This window comes from Mytilus edulis, chromosome 7 (assembly GCF_963676685.1).
Source record: "Mytilus edulis chromosome 7, xbMytEdul2.2, whole genome shotgun sequence".
In the NCBI taxonomy this organism is placed as follows: Eukaryota; Metazoa; Mollusca; class Bivalvia; order Mytilida; family Mytilidae; genus Mytilus; species Mytilus edulis.
Window position 1 is genome coordinate 18,973,298 of NC_092350.1, and position 24,599 is coordinate 18,997,896.

The 24,599-nt window shown below is 31.0% G+C and overlaps 1 protein-coding gene across 10 annotated transcripts; it reads right to left on the reverse strand.

Annotated features, from left to right (window-relative positions):
• Positions 1 to 1,474: 1,474 nt before the first annotated feature.
• LOC139480932 (nucleosome assembly protein 1-like 1-B) lies at positions 1,475 to 24,424 on the reverse strand. Of its 10 annotated transcripts, XM_071263905.1 has the most exons (19): positions 24,330 to 24,424; positions 22,919 to 22,948; positions 21,125 to 21,186; positions 19,377 to 19,506; positions 18,500 to 18,641; positions 16,719 to 16,817; positions 15,402 to 15,477; positions 15,027 to 15,059; positions 14,104 to 14,186; positions 13,264 to 13,332; positions 11,921 to 12,060; positions 11,363 to 11,508; positions 9,861 to 9,883; positions 9,203 to 9,322; positions 8,471 to 8,488; positions 6,508 to 6,528; positions 6,059 to 6,112; positions 5,114 to 5,144; positions 2,479 to 2,601 (listed from the first exon to the last, which is right to left on the reverse strand). In XM_071263905.1, exons 2-18 carry the CDS (start codon positions 22,933 to 22,935, stop codon positions 5,133 to 5,135), a joined length of 1,245 nt encoding a protein of 414 aa, XP_071120006.1. In that variant the 5' UTR covers positions 22,936 to 22,948; positions 24,330 to 24,424; the 3' UTR covers positions 2,479 to 2,601; positions 5,114 to 5,132. The 10 variants fall into 10 exon arrangements, with proteins under 10 accessions (XP_071120004.1, XP_071120005.1, XP_071120012.1 ...); XM_071263903.1 differs by lacking the exon at positions 5,114 to 5,144 and having other exon boundaries at positions 1,475 to 2,601; positions 16,734 to 16,817; XM_071263907.1 differs by lacking the exon at positions 8,471 to 8,488.
• Positions 24,425 to 24,599: the final 175 nt, after the last annotated feature.

Here is a 24,599-nt window from a genome sequence, read left to right on the forward strand (position 1 = left end):
GGCCCTTTTTGGCCCCTAATTCCTAAAATGTTGGGACCAAAACTCCCAAAATCAATACCAACCTTCCTTTTGTGGTCATAAACCTTGTGTTAAAATTTCATAGATTTCCATTCACTTTTACTAAAGTTAGAGTGCGAAAACTAAAAGTATTCGGACGCCGGACGACGACGACGACGACGCCAACGTGATAGCAATATACGACGAAAATTTTTTCAAAATTTGCGGTCGTATAAAAACTAGGTGAAGGATTTTGTTATTTTGAAAAAACAGGTACATGTACATAAAATAGTCATAGTAAAATTATTGAAGAATTCTAGTTACTCTATGATGTCAAGTCTCTTGAGCAATCCCTTCCAAAAATTATCATGCATTTTTCACAATTCTGCAGTAATATATTATTTATTTTCCATCTGACACTATTTCAGTTAAGTTTGAAAAAAAATCTTTACTTGTGTTAATTTGAGAAACAATTCTTTTTGTTCACATTTCAATGTAAACATAAGACTAAAAAGACCAATTTCAATTTTTTTAATTTATTAACTAGTACATTTGTTTGAATTATGGATCTTCTAAACCATTCAAAATCTTTCTTACATTTAAATTAATGGATTTATAAATGGAATGACTTGTATGTGACATGAAGTGTGCAAACTATATGAAAACACTACTTCTTTTCTACTTAAATGATTTAGACATAACAAATGTCATACATTTACACAATATTTTATTGGTTCTATAGGTATTAATTCATTTAATTTCTGGTTTTCAGATACTGCATTGTAGTGGGAATTTACACAACCTTGTTATTAACCTGTTTGTAAGAAATCAAATAAAAGTGTAGGGAAAATAAATAAAATTTCTTTCTGTATCATTTGTCAAATTATTCTGCTTCAATCACTTCAAAAAATCATTGTAACTTTTTCTCCACTTTCCTTCATCATCAAAATACATCTCATTCTTATAACAAAATGGCCAGTCTTTAAGAGATTCAAAGTTGGTTTAAATGCCTTCAGTACATAACAATCAATATAAGATAAACAAAACAAAACTGGTAATCCTGAATAATAAAACAGTCTTTAAAATCTATCAGACATAATGAAACATTAACATTTATGATTAATTCTAGTGACAGCCCAGATACTATTCTATTAGACCAAAGCCCCCTTCCTGTATAGTAGCTATCGTTATATATTTCATTTTTAACTTATCCGAGTGATCAATCGTTTATATCAATGTAACAGGTTTGAATTGAAACATTTGTTTGAATCTAAGAATCATCTTTGTACAGCCTTCAGAATGTCATGGCAAGAATATAAACCACATTATGTTTGTTGGAGTTGAATAAAGCTTAAAAAATAAATTACAATAAGCCCAAACTCCTTCATTTCTTCTGTTTTCCAGAAATAATAGTAAGGTCAACATTTTAATTACCGGAGTAAAAATTCACTCCAAAATAAACAATACGGTTAAAAAATCTGTTTGAACAAAATTTATTTTTGACGATTTAGAACTCAAATTGTATGCTGCTGTATGAACAGGATTGTGAAACAACCATACTTGTAAATCTATCCTTATTATTTTAAGATAAAAGCACAGCAACTAATATTAATCATTCATGGTTCTTTTTGAATTGTAGATCTTGAACATATTTTGTACTTCTATATTAAAGCATTGAAACATACCATATCAAAACTAAATGCATTTATCTGATGTTCGATCACACATGTACAAAAATATTCCCTTCTTGTATCTTATGACGAAACATTTGATTTACAGCTAGTTTTAAAAGCAAATAATGAAGCTTTCAAACAAGCAACAAAATAAAGCAAATTCTTCAAAAAACAAAAACAAACAAATGGTACAGCCATGATAATGTATCCCTGGCCCATTTAAGTTGTTTGGAACAGTTACTTTGTATATTGATGGAAATATGCTAAGAATACATCTGTTGGCCATGCATAGCAACTTTTAGCTGCGAATAGTTTAGTGTTAGTTCTTTCTTTTGCCACAGAAATATGGTTTGTAAGTTAATTCAGTGTTCAAATATTCCACTTGTTAAGAGCAGCAGTAAACCAATCCAGTTCAGGTCCAAGGTAATCTGGTAATTTGGTAAAATTAACATTTGGTAGAATGGTCTCAAATAACATAAATTTTTAATTTATTGGCTACAATATCATTGCTACTTCATTTAACAAGTGGTAAAAATGAACCCTGTGTATCTAAAATATTTCTACATGAAAGCAAACATTTTATTTGTACAGTACTAAATTATGTGGTTTTAACAATTTTGAAATACCACACAAATCTTAATTTATTGATAAATTAATTTGCTCTAATATTTCTGAGATGCATAAATTTCCTCCTAAACAAGGTTAAAAGCATCCAAAGCTAATGCACTTCATCAGCGTATTATGCATTAATTACTATACATGACCGGATCTGATGCATACTTTGTCTTGTAAACAAAGATGAATATGGTTAATGTCAAAAGTTTAAACAAAAATAATAAAAATTTGACAAATGACTGACATGAGGTGATAAAAGTTTGTTCTAATGTCTTTTTCATTGTTGTTTGCACTCTTCTGGTTTACCTCCGGCAGTCTGAAAATAGAAATGCAATGAATGTAAACAATTGCTACAGGATATGTATAAGAAAATAAAAATGCATTCAATATAAACAATTGCTTCATGAAAGCTGAATGAATTACAACCACTTGAGCACCTGAGATCACTTTTGTTTATTTGTGAGTTCGTGTTACTCGGTCTTTGTTTTTTTTATATTGTTTTGAGCTAATTGTGTACTGTTGGTTGTTTTTCTTTTTTGGCCATGGTATTGAATTTGTCGGTCTTGACTTTGATATCATATACCATATACAAATATTTTTTATAATGTCAGATTTCAAACAATCAAAGAATCACTTTTTAACACTACTGTAAATGCAGAAATTATTGTGATGTTTTCATTATTGTGAAAAATGCGACAGAATTATCATCGCAATAATTAAAACTTGAATTTTGAAATTTTTTCTTTAAATCAAACAGAATATTTCTTAATATTGCAAAAAAATAAAATTGTATTTTGGTCTAAAAAGACAAAATCGCAATAATAAATGCACGCAATAATTTCTGAATTTACAGTCTTTCAATCCTTCATATTTAGAATATTGGACTTTTTAAGTAATCTAACCATAAAAATTTATGATTCTAGAGGAGATGTGCATTATGGAATGAACTAATTATGCAGTAAAAAAAATAAAAAATTCAGAAATGTGGACAGTTTATATGTAAAAACAGAGTTAATAAAGATTCTGTTCAAACCAGGTGGTCATAAACCATGTAAAACATTCTGTGGTTGTAAAAACTTGCTATCTCTTGGTTCATTGAATACATTGGACAATACAAACAAAACTTATATCAAGTACCTGACAAGGCATCAAGTATGAAACATTTACAAGTCATGCACAAAGCCAAATGTCACAAAAAAACCAACCCAACTGAACCCTCTCCATTTCATATCATTTTCTTTGAAATAAAAGATGCATGATTCATTCAACAAAAATATGTAAAATCATGCAGACTTGAAATCATGCTTAAACCAGGAACTTACTAAAATAACTTAACAGACTACCAACGCTGTACATGTTCTTATAATATGCTGATAACTGTTAATTAAGGTACCCAAATGAAGTGCCATCCCTTGAAAGATTCATACACCAATCACAAGTAATGTAATTATAAATAAAGTAGGGTTTTTTCAAATATAAATCATTATGTAACTTGAATATCTGAGTATAACATTTAATTAATAAATTGTATGGCAATTGCTGAATATGATCTTAAGAATTTCACCTCACTGAAATGTTTTTTCATGCCTGGGCCTATTAAAGCTGACTATAATGTATGGCTTTTTCTCATTGTTGAATGCCGTACGGTAGCCTGTATTTACCTACATCCATTTCATTTCAACTTAAATAGTTCTCATTGGCAACCATACTCCATCTCCTTATTTTGTTTTAAATTATCAAAGGCAAGAAGATATAGATATTAAAGCCAATAGTATAACGGTATTGATTGCATTTAATACAATTTTATCCCCAAAATTACAGTTCATGCAAAAACAACAGAAAAAGCAACACAGTATAAACACTGACTGACTGAAAAGGATAACACGCTCTTTATCAATACTTAGACGTTGTGAACAAGCAGAAGAATTCTCTCAGATTGGAATAAATAAAAGTACAGCTTAAACAGTCATGTTTTGACAAGGGAAACACTAAATATAAACTAGCTTCAGCGCCATTAGGTGATGAAATTGTTTAAAGTTTTATTAGTTTATCATCAGTTGTGGATATGGTATAGCACTCTACTTAGTTAAAAACATGTAGTCTTCGTGGTGTTATTATTTATCTTGAAGAATAAAAAATAATGATTATTTACGGTTTTTACAAAAAATATATTAAACAGTAAAGAAGAAATTTTAACGTAGGAATGCTACTCCAATTATAGAAAGAACTCAATGACAAAGTCCTGGTTTATTAGCTACAAGACACAAACTATCATTAGAATTAAAATACATAGGAGGAGCATAATCTTTAAAGCTATTAAGTACTGAAAATTCATCATTAAAAAGGTTTTTTGATGCAGCCCATTCAATAGCTAAGGAGATGCTGATAAAAAGGCAGCAACAGATTCACTGTCACCCTCATTAATTTTTACCTTCATTAATCACTTTAAGAAGGAGAAAAGAAAATACATTAATTGCAAAAGGTATCCATTGTTCTGGAAACATCAATTCATCAACTTGCTAACTTTCCACTACTTAGTAAACACTAAACAATCATTACTTTATGTCAACTAAAAAATCCCAAAAATTCACAAAGATTCTACACAGTATCCTTTTTCCTAAAGATATGACATCTGCAAAAATTAAATATAAGAAGTCTGCATTACTTGTGAGACATCTAAATTCTGCAGTGACCTTTATGGATTACCTGGCTTGCAGACCTATGGAGCTAGCAATTTCAAACCCCCTTTTTTGGAAAAAAAAATGTCATCCTTTTGCCTGTTCACAATTTCTTGCATGAAAATAATACAAAACCAACAAAACAATTACCAATTATTTTTATTTTCTTTTAAGCTGCATCCTAAAAGAAGATACTTATATTATTAACACATTTAAAAGATAAAAAGTTAAAAAGGAATAACAAACAGTGATGGAAACAAGATTTTTTCCCATATATATAAAGTTACCCCTTTCAGTCAGACATATAATAAAATATAACTTAAGCTTGAACAGACAAGATGCTGAATGATATTTTGATATATTTACATGATAATGAATGTAAAAGATCAGTTTTCATAAAACCAATTTCAACTACAGGCAAATATCTAGTCCTTTCTAATTTGCTGAAGTTCATAGAATCACCAAATATTATTTCTAACCTAAATAATATTCAAACTATCTCCAATAGGAAAAGCTGATTAAGGAATGACATCTGAAACCCTCAAAATGACAATACATTTTGAAAAACAGGGAACCATGCCCAGATTGCATTAACATGTATCCTTATTGACTACGTTTCCAGTTGATGCGACAACATAGTAGTTTTTCTTGTGGTGGTCAGTTTCCATAAAAGGAAGCAGGAGTCCCTAGAGCAAACCAATACCTTCAGTACTAACCTCAAAATTATAATCAATTAAAATTGGAGTCTATTGCACCTGCTAGGTGTGGGACTCTAACTGACAACCTCAGTGTTGAAAGGCTAGTGATATAGTAGTTTACTTAGGCCCTAACTTAATACAAGACGGAGTAATTGACACACATAATGCCCCCAGCAACTGTAGGTCACCCACTAAGGTGTGGTATAAAAATGTTACCTAAATTAATTAAAAAGGTACTACATCTTTGAAAGAACCTTTAAAACGGAAAAATGTATCAAAAAGTTCTTCATTTCTCACAACTGAGAAGAAATGGATAATGATGTCTCCAAGGCTGTTTGGGCGAGAAGCAATTGAAACAAACAAGTGTGTATAAACGACACAATGATGTATTTTTTACCTGAGGATTATAGTCTGGGTCTGCATCCTCATCATATTCACCTTCCTCTTCACCCTGTAAATATATAAACAATTTTATACGAATTTTCAAGGAAGTTATGTAAGATGGATGCTCTTTTATTAAAATCCCTACCCTCGACAAAAATGAAATGTTTTTAAATAATACATATTTCTTGAAGAAGAATTATATATAAAAGGGAATATAAACATACCCCTATCACTTGTAACATGTGGCAATGTAAAAAGAAGATGTTGTTAGGTTTTGTTTTTAAAATGTATTTGCTTTTTCTGTTTTGTTTTAAATAATTCAATCGACATATTGGTATTGTAAAAAAATTTTGCAGGGTTCTCAATAAAGCAAGTCTTTGAGTCCCATGACCAAATGGCGAGTCCTTTAACGTGCCTACATCACTCCTTAGTGAGAACCGTGAACATATCAGTAACTCTTACCTCCTCTTCTTCTTCATCAAACTGAAATAAAAATAATATACTTTTTCAATATCTTGTTTTGTTCATAATATTCCCAATTTTTTCAAATTACATGTATTATTAAATTTTAGATTTTGTTAATCCTAAGATATTATCAATCACAATTCAGCATTTTTGAAAAGCTCCACACAATAATCACTATCTACCATTGAATTCTTGAAAAATATTAGTCTTTTTGTTTTATACTCAATTATAATTTTAACAAATACTTCCCATGTTGGTAAAGGCATGCAATAGCAATTACCTGCGATCTTTTATTGTGTTTATATTTAAGCGTGTTTTTTTTTGTAGCAATAAAAAATACATCCTCCTCAACATTTGGGTCATTTTCTTATATTAGATGAAACTGGTAAGTTTGAAATAAGAACACCACCTGTACCATGACCTGTTGACCAAGTACAATCTCATTATCAAGTCAAACAGAAGTAAACAATTGATGGAAAAAAAGAGAACAAAGGAAAAGGTTGTTTTTGAAAACCTGTAGTAATGAACAGGGCAGACAAGACACAAGTATCATACAAAACCTAAAAGTGATCCCACGTTATAACTGATCATGGTCAAGCTGCTGAACAAATATAGACTTTCTGTTTAAGTGTTCATGGGAAATGTGTAATACATTTTTTACCAAGAAAGATTTACATATTATTAAAGTATTTCAGGTATCTGCAAAATCAAAGTAGTAGTCAGATTGTACCAAAAAATGCTCATACTTTACAACTCCTCATTGTCAAGTAACAGACAAAAGATGAAATTCCCTAGAAAAGCAGCTGAAAATATTTGTTGGACAAACAGATAGACTGGTAAGCAGCTGTTTACAAGAAAATAATGGCACACTAGAAGGTTGTATATCATTTAAATTGGAATCCCTCAAATATCACAAAGAAAGCCATGCACACCTAAAATCAGAAGAGGTGTTCACATTAAGAAACCCACAGCATGCATCAGCTCAAAAAGCTATAAATAGCAAAACTAGACCAGCATACTGAAAGTAGAATGTCCATCCTCATCAGAAACACTCATGCTCTATTTACAAATAACAAGTTTCAGAGATATGGGTGGGTGTCATTTGGATGAAGCCAAAAAAAAATCAACATAGGCTATATATATCGCAATCAAAAACTGTCCAAACACAATGAAAAATTTTCAGTGATGTAGCTGAAGTGAAAAGAGACTTTCGTTTGATGGCATGGATTCAACCTTTTTTCTCTCTCTTTTGAAGGATAAATCTAAAGATGCAGCTCTTGTTGAGCGTGAGAATGCTTTTTTGCAAGGTTATCTAACAGCATATAACTATTATCTTAAAAATATTTTGAATGGTAACTTGAGAATTTAAATTTTTATTAAAAATTTGGAAGGGACTAGAATAGGAGAAATCAATTTTACCTTTTGGATACCTTACAAGATATCATTCTAGATTACAAGTACAAGCCAAATGTTCTTTTATGTCATAACCAGACCACTCTATTCATGGAAAGAAGCTCAACACAAAGCAGCAAGGGATTGCTCTATTTACAGAATGGAGCTCAACTCAAGGTAAGAGATTGCTGTTAATTCACAGAAAGAAGCTCGACTCAAAGCAAGAGGTTATCTGAGAATTATGAAATGAGTTGATGTCATTGCATTTATCCAATGGCTTGTGGATGTTTTTACCTCTACAAAACTGGTCAACTTAGTTACAGAATAACACTTCTACATTGACCCATGTTCACGTTTCAACTTAAGTATAAGCTCAGTACAAAGCCAGGTACGTTGACTTGATGACTGTTATGAGTTTCATGTCTTCTATACTATGCTATCATTCTTTACTATTAAAAATAATGGATATGGGATAATGACAAAAAGACAGACATAAATAAAAATAATGTAAATATCAAAATATGGCAGATTAGTAAATAACTTGTGCAAAGCGCTTCTCAGGACTTACCTTCATCAACCAGGTGCGCTGGAAGCCAAAAGTTTGGCAATGAAATTATTAATATAGGAAATTCAAAATAACAACACAACAAGAATGTGTCTATAGTACACGGATGCCCCACTCGCACTATCATTTTACATGTTCAGTGGACCATGAAATTGGGGTCAATACTTTAATTTGGCATTAAAATTAGAAAGATCATATCATAGGGAACATGTGTACTAAGTTTCAAGTTGATTGGACTTCAACTGCATCAAAAACTACCTTGACCAAAAACTTTAACCTAAAGCGGGATGAACAGAGGCACAGACCAGAAAACATAATGCCCCTCTATAGTAGGTGGGGCATAAAAAACCCTAGGATAACAAAACACATAATTTGCATTACACTTGTCTGGAGTGGAATTGCATGATGTAAGTAAGTTCTTTCTTAAAAATTCAACTTTTTGAAGTGATGGTCCAGTACTGAAGAAATTTCAAGGGCACATTATCTTATATTGCAATACATTTAGAGGGCACAGGTCTCTAGAACTCTTAATGCTGACTCCATTTCATGGAACACAACTGGTTGTCAAACAAATAGTGGAGTCTATGCACTAGGAAATATAGGAAATTTAGAATCATAGTGATGTGGATTTTAAAAGTTTACATATTTGGGTGCCATGCGTGTTTCAATGGCACTGTCCCTGGGTTAACAACCCCATGATTATCCATTTTACTGAATTATATTATACAAACTTACATCATCATCATTTTCTAAAGCCTCTCCAGTAAAATATAATACAGCTCTAGGCACTATTCTCTCTCTTATAAAATGTCCTATTTCAAAATCAGCTGCTAATAATGCTTCTAAATCTTCATCCTGCATATTCAATAAAGAAAAAAAGATTTCCAAGTACTGAATAACAATCAACTATTGTAAATTACACATTCATTGAAATGTACATACAGAATAGAATAACAACTTTATGATCAAATTTTTCTTTGCTCACTTGACCTGGTGCTATATTTGTATGTAAGGATATGTGGAAATTAAGTGTGTGTTAAAATCACATTTAAAAAGTGTTATTTTTTAGTCGTATTTGTCTAGTTATATTGATAGTTTCTGAATTATTACTTCAGTCTTGCATCCCCCCTCCTCAATTGAGTGCCCAAAACTGATTTTTATTTTTTGTATGATTTTTAGTTTAATCTAATTGTATGCAGTGTCTGCAATCATTCACAAAATTAATCATGTTTTAATGTTTCGTCTGTTTGATAGAAGTATAACAATATGGACCTGATTACATGAATCTGTCGAAATACAAGACTATATTTACAACCTGAAGTGTGAGAGTACTTTTTTTCAAAAAGATTTTTTTAGATTATATGTTAATACATAACTATATCATTCAACTTACCATTTCAGATTCATCTTCAGGAACTAAAAAAAAAAAATGAAAAATATATGGCAATAGTACTTAATTCTTTATAAACAAAGTTCATTTTACATCAAATGGGGAATTGCTTCCCTTAAAAAAATTGTGCATGTTAAACACTTTTTTATTCTTACCTACTTTTGATTTTTTAACCCTGTATGCTAACATTGCCTATGTGAAATTTTAAAATTGTTTGTATGTACATTGAACGACAAATATATGTGACGTATAAAATTTTCTGACGTCAAGACACGCAAATCAATGAATGTGTTTGTAGATAGATGTTTTTGTGTTCTATTAAATTGTCCCTTTTAAAATTGTTACACGATGATGACTGATGTACCCATATTTTGACTATTTTAATTTATTGTGTCTGTTTAGTTCGCGCATCATTGTAAATATAACAGAATTTGATGAGACTGTCATCAAAGTGACAGGGTTAGCACTATAAAACCAGGTTTAATCCACCATTTTCAACATTTGTACCAAGTCAGGAATATGACAGTTCTTGTCCATTCATTTTTTATGTGTTTTGTTATTTGATTTTGCCATGTGATTATGGACTTTCCAAATTTATTTTCCTCCAAGTTCAGTATTTTTGTGATTTTACTACTTTTTACAACCCTATGTAAATTATTAACAGAAGAATACTATTCTTTGTTACTTTTCAAGCTTCAACCATGAGATAACAAGTTAAAATAATAAGCTTTTTGCCTGTTTTTTTCTAAGCAATGTCAACTGTTATCATGTAGAGTACCTACCATCATGGATATTGCATTTTATACGGAAATAAAATACAGTTATGTAATGTTATCATTTTATGGTATTAATATTTTCTATTTAAAGCATTAGTAAACTGAAATACACGGTTGTTAAAATTTTAACTATTGATGTAAAGTTTAACAGTTTTTGACCATGACCTTGCAGATAGTGTATTCTTCATTAATTTGAACTTAACAACCAACCTTTGCTGAATAATTATACAAAGAATTATACGCCAGATGCAATTGTATATCTGTATGTGATATATAAAGTTAAGATTCATGAAAACCATGTTGTCAAATTACCATGATTACTCAGAAGTATTATTCATACATTTGGGGAATTCTGAAGTTTCATGCCAAATAATATTTGGAATATTGGGTATTGTTAAAAATGACCTTGGAAGATCATCATAACAAGAATGCATCCATAGTACATGGGTGCCACTCACACTATCATTTTCAATGTTCAGTGGACCATGAAATTGTGGTCAAATTTTGGCATTATAATTAGACAGATCAATTTATAGGAAACATGTGTACAAAGTTTCAATTTGAGTGAACTTCAACTTCATCAAAAACTTTCACCTCAAGCAAGACAGACGGAAGAAACGGACGCCCTAGGTGGGCCATAAAAACATTTAAAACACTGCTAGAAAAGATAATTAATACTAATAAAGTATTTGATAGATCAGTCAGTACATAAATGGTTAAAACTCTTACCTTGTGGCGGACTAAAGAAATTGAAAAATGAATCATTTTGTACGGTTTTAGTTATTGTCCTAGTTGTCCCTCGTCCTTTATGTTTTTGTTTCTTTTTTACTGTTTTTACTGTTACATTTTGTCCTTTAACCCAATCTATTTCACATCTGAAAAGAAAATTTGAAAATTTGAAAATGTCTGTTCTATGGTTGGGTTGTTGTCTCTTTGACACATTCCCCATTTCCATCCTCAATTTTAATAGAAACACTTATCCTACAACAGGAAAACAGTTTCACAATAAAACTTAATGTATATATCTTTGCATATTTTTTCTTCTATACATCCATTTGCAACATTCAAGTACAAATTAGTGTACATAATTTTAATAAAGCCAATGCAAGTAAAAATAAATTTCACCTTGAGATCTGTTCATTACAATAAATTAAAGATGTGAAAAGCTTTTTATTTCTATGTATAAAGAATATATTTTAATTGCTTTTATAAATTTCAACCTAAAATAAGATCATTTTGACAAATTTTTCTTATCCCATTATAAAGTAAAAGTACTATTCTACCTACCCTTTACATTTAATTATTTCTGGACCTTCAAATGAAAATGGATCCGCTTCATCTGGTTCTGATCTCATTGTGTATGTTTTTGTCAATAATGTGTTATTAAAAAATTTGTTTGATTCAAACTGGAATTCTAATGTAAAACCCTGCAATGATAAATTACATACAATGATATAAATATTGTGTGGTGTAAGACATCTTTTCAAATGTGTTCAATGTAATTCTTCTAATAGGTTTAGTTATTACAAAAATTAAGTGGATGATGTGGGAGGTAAAAGTGCACATGTTTGGTACAAGGCCCAAATTAAAATACTGGACTTTTTTTTTAATATTCTTCTGACTTGCACTATTTTCTAAAGGAGAAAACCTTATGCACACACATTTTTTTGGTCTTTTGTCTAAGGGCTATTCCAGAAAAAAATGTATGGGGTTGGGGGGTTGGAAGGCACATTATATTAATAATACATGGGTGATGGGTATCAGAGCAACTTTTCACACTTTAATTCTCAATTACAATTGTCTGGGTGGCGGGTGCTGACAAAAACTGCCTTCCAACCCCCCCATACATTTTTTTTCTGGAATAGCCCTAATGTATAACATTACCTGCTATTAAAAGTACAAACCATAGAAATTAATATAACAGTATGAGTGTACACACTTCAGTATATTTACTGCCGATTCCATTGAGTGTGTAGGCAAAGGTAATATCTTTGGTTCGCTTGCTAGCCAAAGATATCGCCTTATGTACACACTCAATGCAATCGGCTGTAATACTTCCTTAGTGATTTAGTGTTTTATCCCTTTGGCTTATACAATGATTTGCAGGTTTAGAGTCCTTTCTACCACCTTAAGCACATTGAACCATAAGCCTTTATAGGGAAAGCGTAAGCTTAAGGAATAATTTGAAATTCATCCACAATAACAAAGATGTGATGAGCATATATTTACATAAAAGTAATTGAAAACTTTTTTTTGTATTCATATACTAATTAATTGCAAATAATTGAATGGCAGTGGCTTAAAGAAATTGTACAATAACTCGAAAACAATTTGAATTGGTTCCTCAATGAAATAAACATAATAGTTGTTGAAATGTGGACTGCCTACAGGACAGTGGTATTGACTAAGACAGCAATAATGACTGTCTTAAGGGCAGTCCATGTATCATGATAATGACCACATTTTCAATAACTATTCTGTTTATTTCATTGAGGAACCATGTTTTAAAATTCTCATTAATTCAAATTGTTAGAGGTATTGTACGATTTCTATAGGACTGAAATCAATAAATCGTATAATAACAACTCTTTTAGAAACACCTAAGATATTGATTACTTGAAAACACTTACCATTTCTTCCCCGCTTAAAAATTTAACTTTTACATCTTGTAGATGGTTGAGTATAGGCTCATCATGATCCTAAAATAAAGGAAATATAATGTATTTTAAGTAAAACTGTATTAAGTGATGTACATATTGTGCCTACTGTCATAAAAGAATATGTAGTTCAGATAATTAATATATATTGGTGCATGTCAAAATTAGATTTAAGTTAATTGGATCTCAATTTGACTGTTACAACATATTTATTTGATTAATTACAAATATTTCATGCATTGAGAAAACAAATGTAAATAAATGGTGAAATTGTCCATGGGATACAGATGAAGCCCAAGCTGGCATATGGCGTGATAAAGTGACATCACTCAAAATCAGTAAAGTAATGCTACCAAATTCGTACTTAATCTGAGTTTGTGGGAACAAGCTTTGTGTATATGTTTGATGCAAACTTAGGTTAGAGAAAAGGAGCATAACTCTAGAAAGGCAAAAGTAACACCACTAAAATTCAAACTTGATCTGTGTTTTGTGGCAATAAGCATTGTGTATAAGTATCATAGGATTTGGTTTATGCAAACATAATCTGGAGAATAGAAACCAATTCTGGGAGATACAGAAGGGTCAAACTTAATGCCCCAAGGCTATAGCGAAAAAAAGAGGAAGTTACGATTGCTTGTTTGTTACGGCAAGTGAAAATTACATCACTAATCCAGGGCTACTTGTCCAAAACTAAAAGTTCAATAAGACTGTTCAAATGTACATGGGACACTAATGTATCTTGCAAGAAAAAAATTATTTTGCCTCTGCTTGGCGGAGTCTGAAGAACTATAAATAAATTTTGAGTGGCCTTACCTGAATCATTTCAGATAACATATCTACATTTTTGAAAACTGTTAACCAGAAGCTAGGAATGCCTTTGACGTCAGCTCCTTCATCTTAAAAACAAAATATGTATGACGATAGATAAATTCATTGTTATACATTTACTAATGCCATTTTCAAATTATGTAAAATTTTTACATTTTTTTCATTGAACATAATGATCTTAATTTCAATTGATCTGTAAAATCTTATTGTGCGCAGGACAGTTTATACAAATAAAACATCCCTTAGATTTTGACACAAGCTTGTAATCTTATGACATTGTTTGTATAAATGTACAATTGACCTTCGAAATTAAGACTTGACTGTTAATCAGACCAACTTCCATGTCAAAATACAACAACTTCGTCGAAAAACTTGAAAAATTAAAATCTAAAATCTATATTCCAGCCGATTGCAATGAGTGTGTAGGCAAAGGTAGTATCTTTCGTTAGCTTGATTGCTAGCTGAACCATGAAGTCATTAGTAGGTTAGGTAAACTACCCTCCTTTAAGAGTAGGATAGTCCAACAGATTACCAATCTATCTTCCTGTAGGACTATGCTACTTTTAAATGAAGGTAGTATACCTTACCTAATAATGACTTCACGGTTCAGCTAGCAAGCAAGATACGGTAACCGAAAATATATTACGTTTGCCTACACACTCAATGCAATCGGCTGTAAACTATATTCAATGAATGCATGCATCATAATATAAAACCTAAAGCAAGCCACAAATTAATGATGATAGAGGCCTTAGGGATGTAATTTGGCAATTCAATGACTAAACTAAAACTACACTTTCCTGCATGAAGTAAGCGACAGAAAATCTAATGAAGTCAAATGAAGGATCTCCTTATAGCTTGATTGATCAAAACAAATATATAAGCTAATTTATGCTCAGTTATACTACCTGTTTTGGGTTTTTCATTTGAATTTTCCTCATCTAAGAAAACACACCAAGAATTGTTTAATATATTCAGAAATTCATTTTTTTCAGACTACAAAATGATTTAAGTCCAATATAACACAAGATTACATGTTTTGGTAATGAAAACTATAAAAATCACTGAGATCAAAATCTAAACTGGTATGTAATCAACTTATTTCTAGTAGAAAAATAATAAAGTGTGATGTGGAGGACTACAAAAGTGAACCCTTTCTTGAGCTACTCCTCTGCCGACGGACAATTTAGAATTTAGAGTGTAAATGATTCCAAGAGAAATTGACCATCAATCTACATTTATATCATAGAATCTTCCAGTTATTTTTTATTAACAGTACTCACTATCTTCTTTTTTCTCTTTATCTTCAGAATCGGCCTTCTCTGCATCTCCTATTTTAGCTTTGTTCTTTACTTCATCCTATAACAAGAGGTTTATTTTATTGCAAAACTACATTTGTATGTTTACTGATGTAATAAAGAAAAATTTGTCTTTAGAATCCATTACTGAATTAACAAAATTGTAGACGTAGATACAATGAAGTCTTAAATATAGGTTCTGCTATAATGTATTCAACATGAATTTTGCTTAACTTGTTGGGCATGAAGGTTAAATGATTACTCAATTAAAATTGATAATTGCTGACCGTAGCATTGTCATATATATATAAACCAGTATATTTTAGATGCAAGAATGTTCAAATGTGGAATACAAATAATTGTTATAATTCAGTATTAGTTAAGATATTTAGTACTAGCTTAAGAAATAATTTACTCGATAAATAGTTAACATAAATCTTCACAATTTTAGATAAGTGTAAAGCAAATTATTATGTGATCCCCTGAGGACTAAATGACCATAGAGAATTAAGGATCAGAAAAGTGTTATACATGTATATACAAAAGGGATTTCTTACTTTTTAAGTTAATTTAGGTTAGGTCACAAAGGCTTGATATTTGAGAAAATAGATCAACTAGCATTATTATGTAAATTAGATATTGAGTATTAATGTGATGTAAATTGAATAATGAAAAACAATATATATTAGTTGACTATGTAGTTGGGTCACTTGTATTTTTGACACTGGTAGTTTACACTTGTGTGACTTAGATTTAGACAATTGTACTGGATTTGATATTAGACATGCTGTTTTAATATGTCTCATGAACTTATGTGATTATTGTGATTGATATACTATACTGAATGCTGATTTAATAAATATTATACATTGTATATTGAACTTTGAATCTGTGTTATGTTGACATGTATTCAAATGAAAACTACCAGCTAGTTCCCCCAACCTAGCAAGATGAGTAACCAGGTCAGGAACGAGCAGAGTACTGGCCTTGGTTAAACATAACCTAAAACATTTTAATATAATATGTTCGACATTTCATCAATGCAATTCACCAGATTTTGTATTTGTTCTGTTTACATGATTTTCAGCAGTGAATTTTCTTAAATTTTGTTCTAAAGTTGATACACAACTGAAAAGGCTCATTATATCATATTGTTAATGATTGAAATAAAGTGTTATACATGTACAAGTACACTACACAAAGAGATACACATAATCAGACAAGAAATTTACTTGAACATACATACAGAATAATAAATAGATAAAGAAACTACATAAACAACAATGGTAAAGATATCTTTACCGAAAGTTGAGCCACCTTTTCATCTTCTTTCTCTTCATCACTTGGCCAATCACAGTCATCATCTGTTGGTTCTACTCCCCCAGTTACAACTTTAGATCTCTGAAATAACAAATGCCATATTCCTTTAAAGACTTTTTTGATTTTTATTCTTATTTTCAAAATTCACTTTTATTTGGGGATGTGGTAGTAGGAGGAACGTAAGGCACTCAAATCAATTATTTCTGGGTCTTACCATTTTCCTTTCTAATTTTGGAAGAGTTACAAGTATAAAATGAAAATTTATTTTTATGGTTTGTTGGGGTATGAAAAGTATCTCACTTCCATATAATTATTGAACAATCCTTATATACAGGGCTCACACTACCAGGCGACTTGGGCAAAGAAGTCGCCTTCCCGACCGTCACTTCGCTTTCCCCGAACCCCAAGAGCAAAAACAAGTCGCCCTGTTCTTGACGATAGTCGCTTTCAGTCGCTTCCGTCATCGGACATTTTCAATTTTTACCAAGTTGATGAAACATCAATTTTTTACTGATAATTCAGACATAAACGATTCATTATCTTTAGAAAAGAGGTTGAAGCATTGTCTTCGCAGTGTGTAGCAGGTTATTTGATAAAAATACAACTTTTTATCACTTCGTGCATTTCCGGTGCTTGTTACTCGAAAACGTACATCAACCTAAATTTCGGCGGCAAAATAAGTTTGTTACTTCATTTAAACGTGATAAAAGTTGCCTCCAGTAAATGTTTAATCCATTTATTGCATTAAAACCGTCATTTTCCTTTCCAAATAACTTGTCAAACATCGTTTATTTTTGTAAATTTTCTTGCATTCGTCCGCCATTGACCGATTTCTAAACTACGGATCTGAACCGGACCAGCTATGACCGAAATCCGTACTTTTACAATAATTACTACGGACGCACAGATGGAACAGCTGACAAGAATATTGATCCCAAAGGGAAAAATTACGCATTCCACACGCATTAAGAGACTTTTGGTTACATCTAATTGATTGGTGTATATAATTCCCTATATTTTTTATGGATTGTTTCAAACTATTGATTAAAGTTGCTTAACTCTGAGACTATTCTACTAATATCAATATATTATGGCCCAGCTTAATAACTTTTGTATTTTTTTATAAGAAACACTGAATTTCATACACAAGATAATTGTTAATTAAATTGTAATTGATATATTATAATTTCTTTACATTTTTTAAAATAATTTTTTTTTTAGTGCTAGATATTTAGTTGGTAGTTTCTCACAAGAACCTTAGTAAAACTTAAACAACTTTTAATTTCAAATTACTTTAATTGTAATTTTTTACTCATATGAATTGAACAACATAAAAAGAACATTATTTACATATGGCCCTTTATACTATTGTAAAATGCAAACATTGTAGCGCACCGCGCGAATGAGCACTTCTCTTTCAAATCTCACCACTTCTCCGTATCATTTTGAAAAAGAGAAGTCACTTCTCCCTATAATTCTGAAGTAGTGTGAGCCCTGTATATATATACACTTTTAACAGCTTCAAGAATCAGGCTAGTTCACACCAGTGTCTATGTATGAAACTCAAAGGGACTTGTTTTTGCTCAGAAACTGGTCTTTTTTATTCAGTTTTAATATAAAATTTAACAAACTAATTTAATAAAAATACAAAGAAAGTTAACTTGGTTTCAAATATTTTGGCATCAAATTTATACTAAATATACACCATTTGTGAATAAAACATTAAATCCTGTAAATGAAGACAAGTATGAAGCTAAATTTACCTTCTCGAAAAGTGGTATATACTTGGTAGCATATTTACATTCCAATTCATGGACTTCTTTGTAGAAATCACCTTCAATCTTGGAAGAGTCAAATTGTAGTTTTTTCAGAGCTTTTATCCTTCTCTTGACCGACTTTGGTAAACTGAAAGAAATTAAATAATTATTAAGAAATAAATAAGCAAAGAATTAAGTCTCTTGATCTTGAGACAAGACATTAATGACTTACTATTTCCCAACTTGAATAAAGAAACATAACAATTTGACTTATTGCCTAATCAATAATCACCTCAGTCTTCACGCTGAGTGGCAGCCCTGGCAGCCCAGGCTTGTAAAATTGCTGTAAAAATCATATCTACAGGCCAACAGAATCTAACTAAAAATTTTCAAAAATTGAGCTCTGGGCCTGTAGATTTAACAGTTCATCGTGAAGACTGTCACCTTGCTACAATAATTTGTGCCTGTTCTCTGTACCCCTTTTCAGGTTTTACTCCAAAGTGAACATCTGTTGTTTAAATTTTAAAATCTAGAGTAGATACTGCAATTTTAAAGTATCAAAATTACAAGGTTTTAAAACAATATCATGTATATTGAAATCATATCTGCATTTATCATTTGAAAATAACATTTCTTTCAAAAATATTGACATACTATGCAAATCTATTGAAAAGGCAACAGATTTTAAGGATTTGACCACCAAAATTTTACAAAGGACTGACATAATTTTAGTATTTTGCATTAGAAATAATAGTGGAACCAGCAGATTTTCTTTAAGGACCACAAAGGGAAAAGATTTCGCAACAACTCTTTTAAGCCAGAGAACATTGCAAAATTCATATTAATTTTCATGTCAAAGTTTGGATTGTGAGAAGAATTATACCTCTGAATATATCCAGAAGGTGTACCAACTATTCCATCCATTCTGGACTGAAGTGCTGCAAGAACCTGTGGATTCTGCATTAGCTGACTGGTCAGCCCTAGAGCTGTTTGATTGGGTGGAACATCATCTTCTAGAGAAAATAAAACATCATTTATCAATTCACATGCTACTCAAAAGTTACATCAGTTCAAGCCAATAAACAATTTTGGAAAACTAAATAAAATTCCAGAGATGTAATGCAAAACTCAATCAATAAGTCAAAGAACTTAAATTACAATACCATTATCTTTGAAGAGAGTATCTTTCTAAGATTGAAGATTTACATATACAGTGAAACTTCTCAAAACCGGCCGCCCGTCGGACCACGGGATTCGGCCGGTTTTCAGGGGTGGCCGGTTTAATGAATTTGAAATTAACAAGAGTTACTTCCCTTCAATATAAGAGTTACTTCCCTTTAATATGTGTGCATTTGTTTTTTTTGCCATGTATTGTACCTCAATCATAAAGTTTGTTTTGTTGTGTAAATTTAGCTTTGTATTCTAAATTGATTATGAAATAAATATTAAAACATCATTTGTATCTTTATTATTTTTTATTTTGCAGGAATAACAAATAAAATGCAACTATATAACAAAACAATTTTAATATCAATATATCATATGATTGAAAATTGAAAGCTCCAGTCATCGGTACCATACGATGATGATATAATACTCCATAAGCAGTGCATACACATTAAATCATCACACCTCAAAATAGTAACAAACCCTTTAAATAAACTAAAAAGGATTAATAAATTTATCCCGACGATAACGAATTACGATTTAATTGCAAAAGTCAAAGTGAGTGATTAATTTTTATAATTTGTCTAAATTTTTTTTTTAAATGATCAAATAAAGTAGCAAAGCTAAACATTTAATGATAATTAACTTTCATCATTGATTAGCGTGGGTGAAGATCAAAATCTTTCAACCGGGTATTGATTTGACATTGACAGGTGAACACTACTCAGTGGCCATGCAGGTGTCTAATTGACCGGATTAACTTGTTTGTTTATATAACAGTATTATATATGGACTAATGATTACAAATTACAAATGAGAAGGCCGGTTTTATGAGGTGATATTTTATTGATTTTGATTACACAAATACACAAATAACGGCCGGTATCCGGTTTAAAGGGGTGGCCGGTTTTATAAGGTTACCTGACCGTTTATTTACATACACGCCGGCCGGGACTTGCGGTTTTGGCCGGTATGAAGGGAGAACCGGTATTAAGAGGGACCGGTTTAGAGAAGTTTCACTGTACAGTATACAAGTTTTTCAATTCATGTACTGCAGTGATGGGTGGAAAGATGTCTAACATTCATTCAGTGGCAAATCAAATGCATATTTAGGAACAATGTAATGCAAATGAAAAAGGTTTTCTGCTGCAGATGTTAATTTTTTTTCTTAACTAGCATTTTCTCAAGCAATCAGAACTTCTTGGGATATTCATTCTCTTATCTTATCAATTTCGACATGCCTGTAATCCTTTCCTCAATTGATTTTTTTTTATACTTTTAAAATTTGCATAGGATTTTTCAATAAAATGCTGAAAATATGCTTAAAAGTATTAATGCATTGCAAAAAACAATGATTTCATCAAATAAATTTAAGTCAGATATTCTTATGTATATTCTTTTCATATTGGATATATGAAGGCTGAGAAAGTGAAGCCATACTACACATTCATTCCTCTTAATTACCTTCCTCCTCCTCATCTACTTCCTCTACATCAGGGTCAGTTTCTTCAACAGTTGTTGGGTTGCTGTAACAGTTACAGATATTAAAATGATTTACATTGTGATGTACATGTAGCATTTGAATATCTCATTAAAGTGTGCAACACAATGTGTTGAGAAAAAGAAATGCTTAGGTCTGATGTAAATATAATTTGTTTGCATTTCACAAGGTCATGTTTTTCTGACTGTTTATGACGTCTTTACACTAAATCCATTGGTTGTCATTTATTGCTTTGTTACATATTTATTTTTTGTTCATTTTTTTGTACATAAATTAGGCCATTAGTTTTCTCGTTTGAACTGTTTTACATTTGTCATTTCGGGGCCTTTTAAAGCTGAATGTGTGATGTGTTCATTGTTGAAGGCTGTACAGTGACCTAATGTCAAGGTACCCAAATTGCACCTATTTAGCAAAAAAAGCAGCAATAACCTTACAAGATTTTCTAGAGGCTTAACAATTTGTATTTTTATGATTTGAAACTATGCACAACTTTCAACATAGGTAAAAATATTTAGATATATTTACAAAACGTTCACAGTATTTATCAACAGATGAAGTGTTTACTGAAAAATCAACATGTACGGAAACGTCGCCATGCGACGTCATCTTTTTAAAATAAGCAAATACAATATGTTACAAGTATCAATTTCGAAAAAAATGAAGCGTAAGCATGGACAAATATCCAATTGTTCAAAATATTTGAAGAAATTAAACAAAAGCTGTTATTCAACTTTTGACGATGCGATTTTAAGCATAGATGCAATTTGGGTACTCCTCATTCCAGAATCATTGATGATTTGGAGGTCAGTTCAGACCAATTTTTCTATGATTTCATATGGATTGAAAATCAAATTGGTGTACCTTTACAATAAAGAAGAATGCGGCTACAACATAAACACAAAATGGATTTTTATTTTCTTGATCATAAAAAAACGTAGTTAAAAAAACTGTCAAAATAGGTGCAATTTGAGTACCTTCACGTTATAGTTGTTAATTTCTGTGTCATTTGGTCTCTCAAGAGGAGTTGTCTCATTGGCAATCATAGTGACATACCACACATTTTTTTAATTAAAAATAACAATTTCTTTTATAAAAGAGGGTTGCACAGCTACTAGCTATGACACTTATCTTTACTTTTGTTTTGAAATATAACTAGACAGTAAGTTTGTGAAATTATTCTGCATCTAAAATTACACAGCTTCATTATGTAATATGTTTCTACAAATATTTTTTCATTTCTTTTGTGATCGAGCGTGTACTTGTGTAGATTTTTTCAGGGATGTTGGTAAAATAGATTCTTGGAATAATCTTGTAACCATTTCATCATGTAGGAGGAGTATTTCGTGTTGACAAATCATGTAAGTATCGAATAATTTATTTTAAATATTCTAATTTTTAGTAATCAAGACCACGCCCAATTTTCAGTGGGGGTAGTTTTTTCTCAATTTTCAATGTAGTCTTTGTGGAATTGTTTTGTCTAGATTTTTGACATTGAATTATGAGGTTTTTCTACTACCTCTATTTTTTATTCTTTGAGATGACTTTAAAATATTTTTTGTAAAAAATCCATTTGAGCTATAATATCAAGGCATAATTTTATCTCCTTAAATTTCATTTTTTAATAAATCGTTATCAACGAACTGAAAAACGCAGAACTTTTTGTATATATTGATGCCAATTCAAGGTACTGATGGATTTAACAGAATTAACCAGAAATAGATTTCAACGTTTCATAAAGATAAATTTATCAAACATACCTTTCTGGATCAGCCATGACTGGTTACGCCCTACAATTTAACAAATTTAATAGTACTTTCTTTTGATTAATTACTTTATCATACTAGATATGTGATATGTGGAGGATTGTCATATGCAGGTTATTCGGTCATACATCAGTCTGTGCCAAACATTTTTTGTTTCTATCTGACCAAATGTCAGACAATGTTGTTGTAGATTTTTTCTGACTGAACAGATTTTTTTCGTTTGTCCAAACAAAAACAAAAATCAATTAATTAAGCTTATTGTGTTGTTTTTGTTTTTAAATGTACTGTACATGTGTTGTTTAATGATATTCATGGTAAACATTGCTTTTCTGGAAGGCAGTTGATATATGCACTTATTGTCATGATTGCTTCTTTAATCAGTCATGTTACATTTTCAAGGGCTTACCGGGAATAGTCCCTTTGACCATACTTCAGAGTACACAGTACCAGGCAGTTTTCATTTCTATTGATTTATGAACAGGCATATTATAATACAATAACAAGTAACATAACAGAGATGGTGAAAACACCCGAAATTGATATATGATTTGGCGGACCCGAGTCTATTTCATTGGTGACTGTCAGACCTTTGACATTTGGCAGACATATTCATGAGAGGCGGCTGGAAAAAAAAAACAGGGCAGAGTACCTATCCTATTTTTATTTCAGTTATTTTGGCACCAAGTTCTTATCAAGTTTGTCCTTCCCTTTATACACAACTGAATTCACAATTATTGTCCACCAATTTGCATAAAGTTTCTCAGTAAATTTTATAGTCGGCTAATGTAAATTGGACAATTCAATCAACTCGCTTGCCAGATTGGGAGTCAACAATACTGTTATCTGAGGGTTGAAAGACTTCTGTTGCTCAAGTCCGACTATAGAGCATTGAAGTGCTTCAAAACTGCTCTTCCACACCTCAATAAATCCAGTGCGCTCTCTATCGTTGTGTTAAAGCCAGTATTGGTATCCACACAGTACTTATACAGATACAGAATCTGTGGAGTTGCCAAATGATAGTTTTCTTCATTTTTTTTTTATTTTAGGGCCTTTAATTTAATAATTATAAATTACTAATAGTCATAATTTGGAGTACTTTACGGAGTAATATATTTTAATCAACATGACTTAAAATGACAAATCTAATTTCAGACAAAATACACACATATTGATTGATTGCCAGTAACAAACAACTCTGCACTAGGGGAGACATTACGCATCCCACAAAAATTTTACGGGAAAAGAGCACGAGTGTTCTGTTGAAGTCCTCATTTTACGTCGAATAAGTATCGACTTTTGAACTATGATAATTTTTAAATAAACAATTATGGAATCGATAACTAGTTTATAAGGTTCGATTTTTTATATCTTTGTTCTAGAATTAGGAATTCGTTCTTCTTCATACCTTTGTCGGTCTTGGAACACGAGGGAATATGGTGGAAAAGGAAAGGTTTTGTAAACTTATTTTTGATTGGATTACAATTTTGATCAAATTATGCAATTCACCAATCATAATTGTTTAAACAGGAAAGGTTTGGGCGTTGGCGGGATTTTCGTCTGCAAGGCACTTGCTGTCTTATTTGTCGTAAAACTTTAAAACATAAATTGATTTGATATAAAAGTTTTGAATTCAATTTAAAAACAATTAAACGACAGCTTGGTTTACCCTTAATTC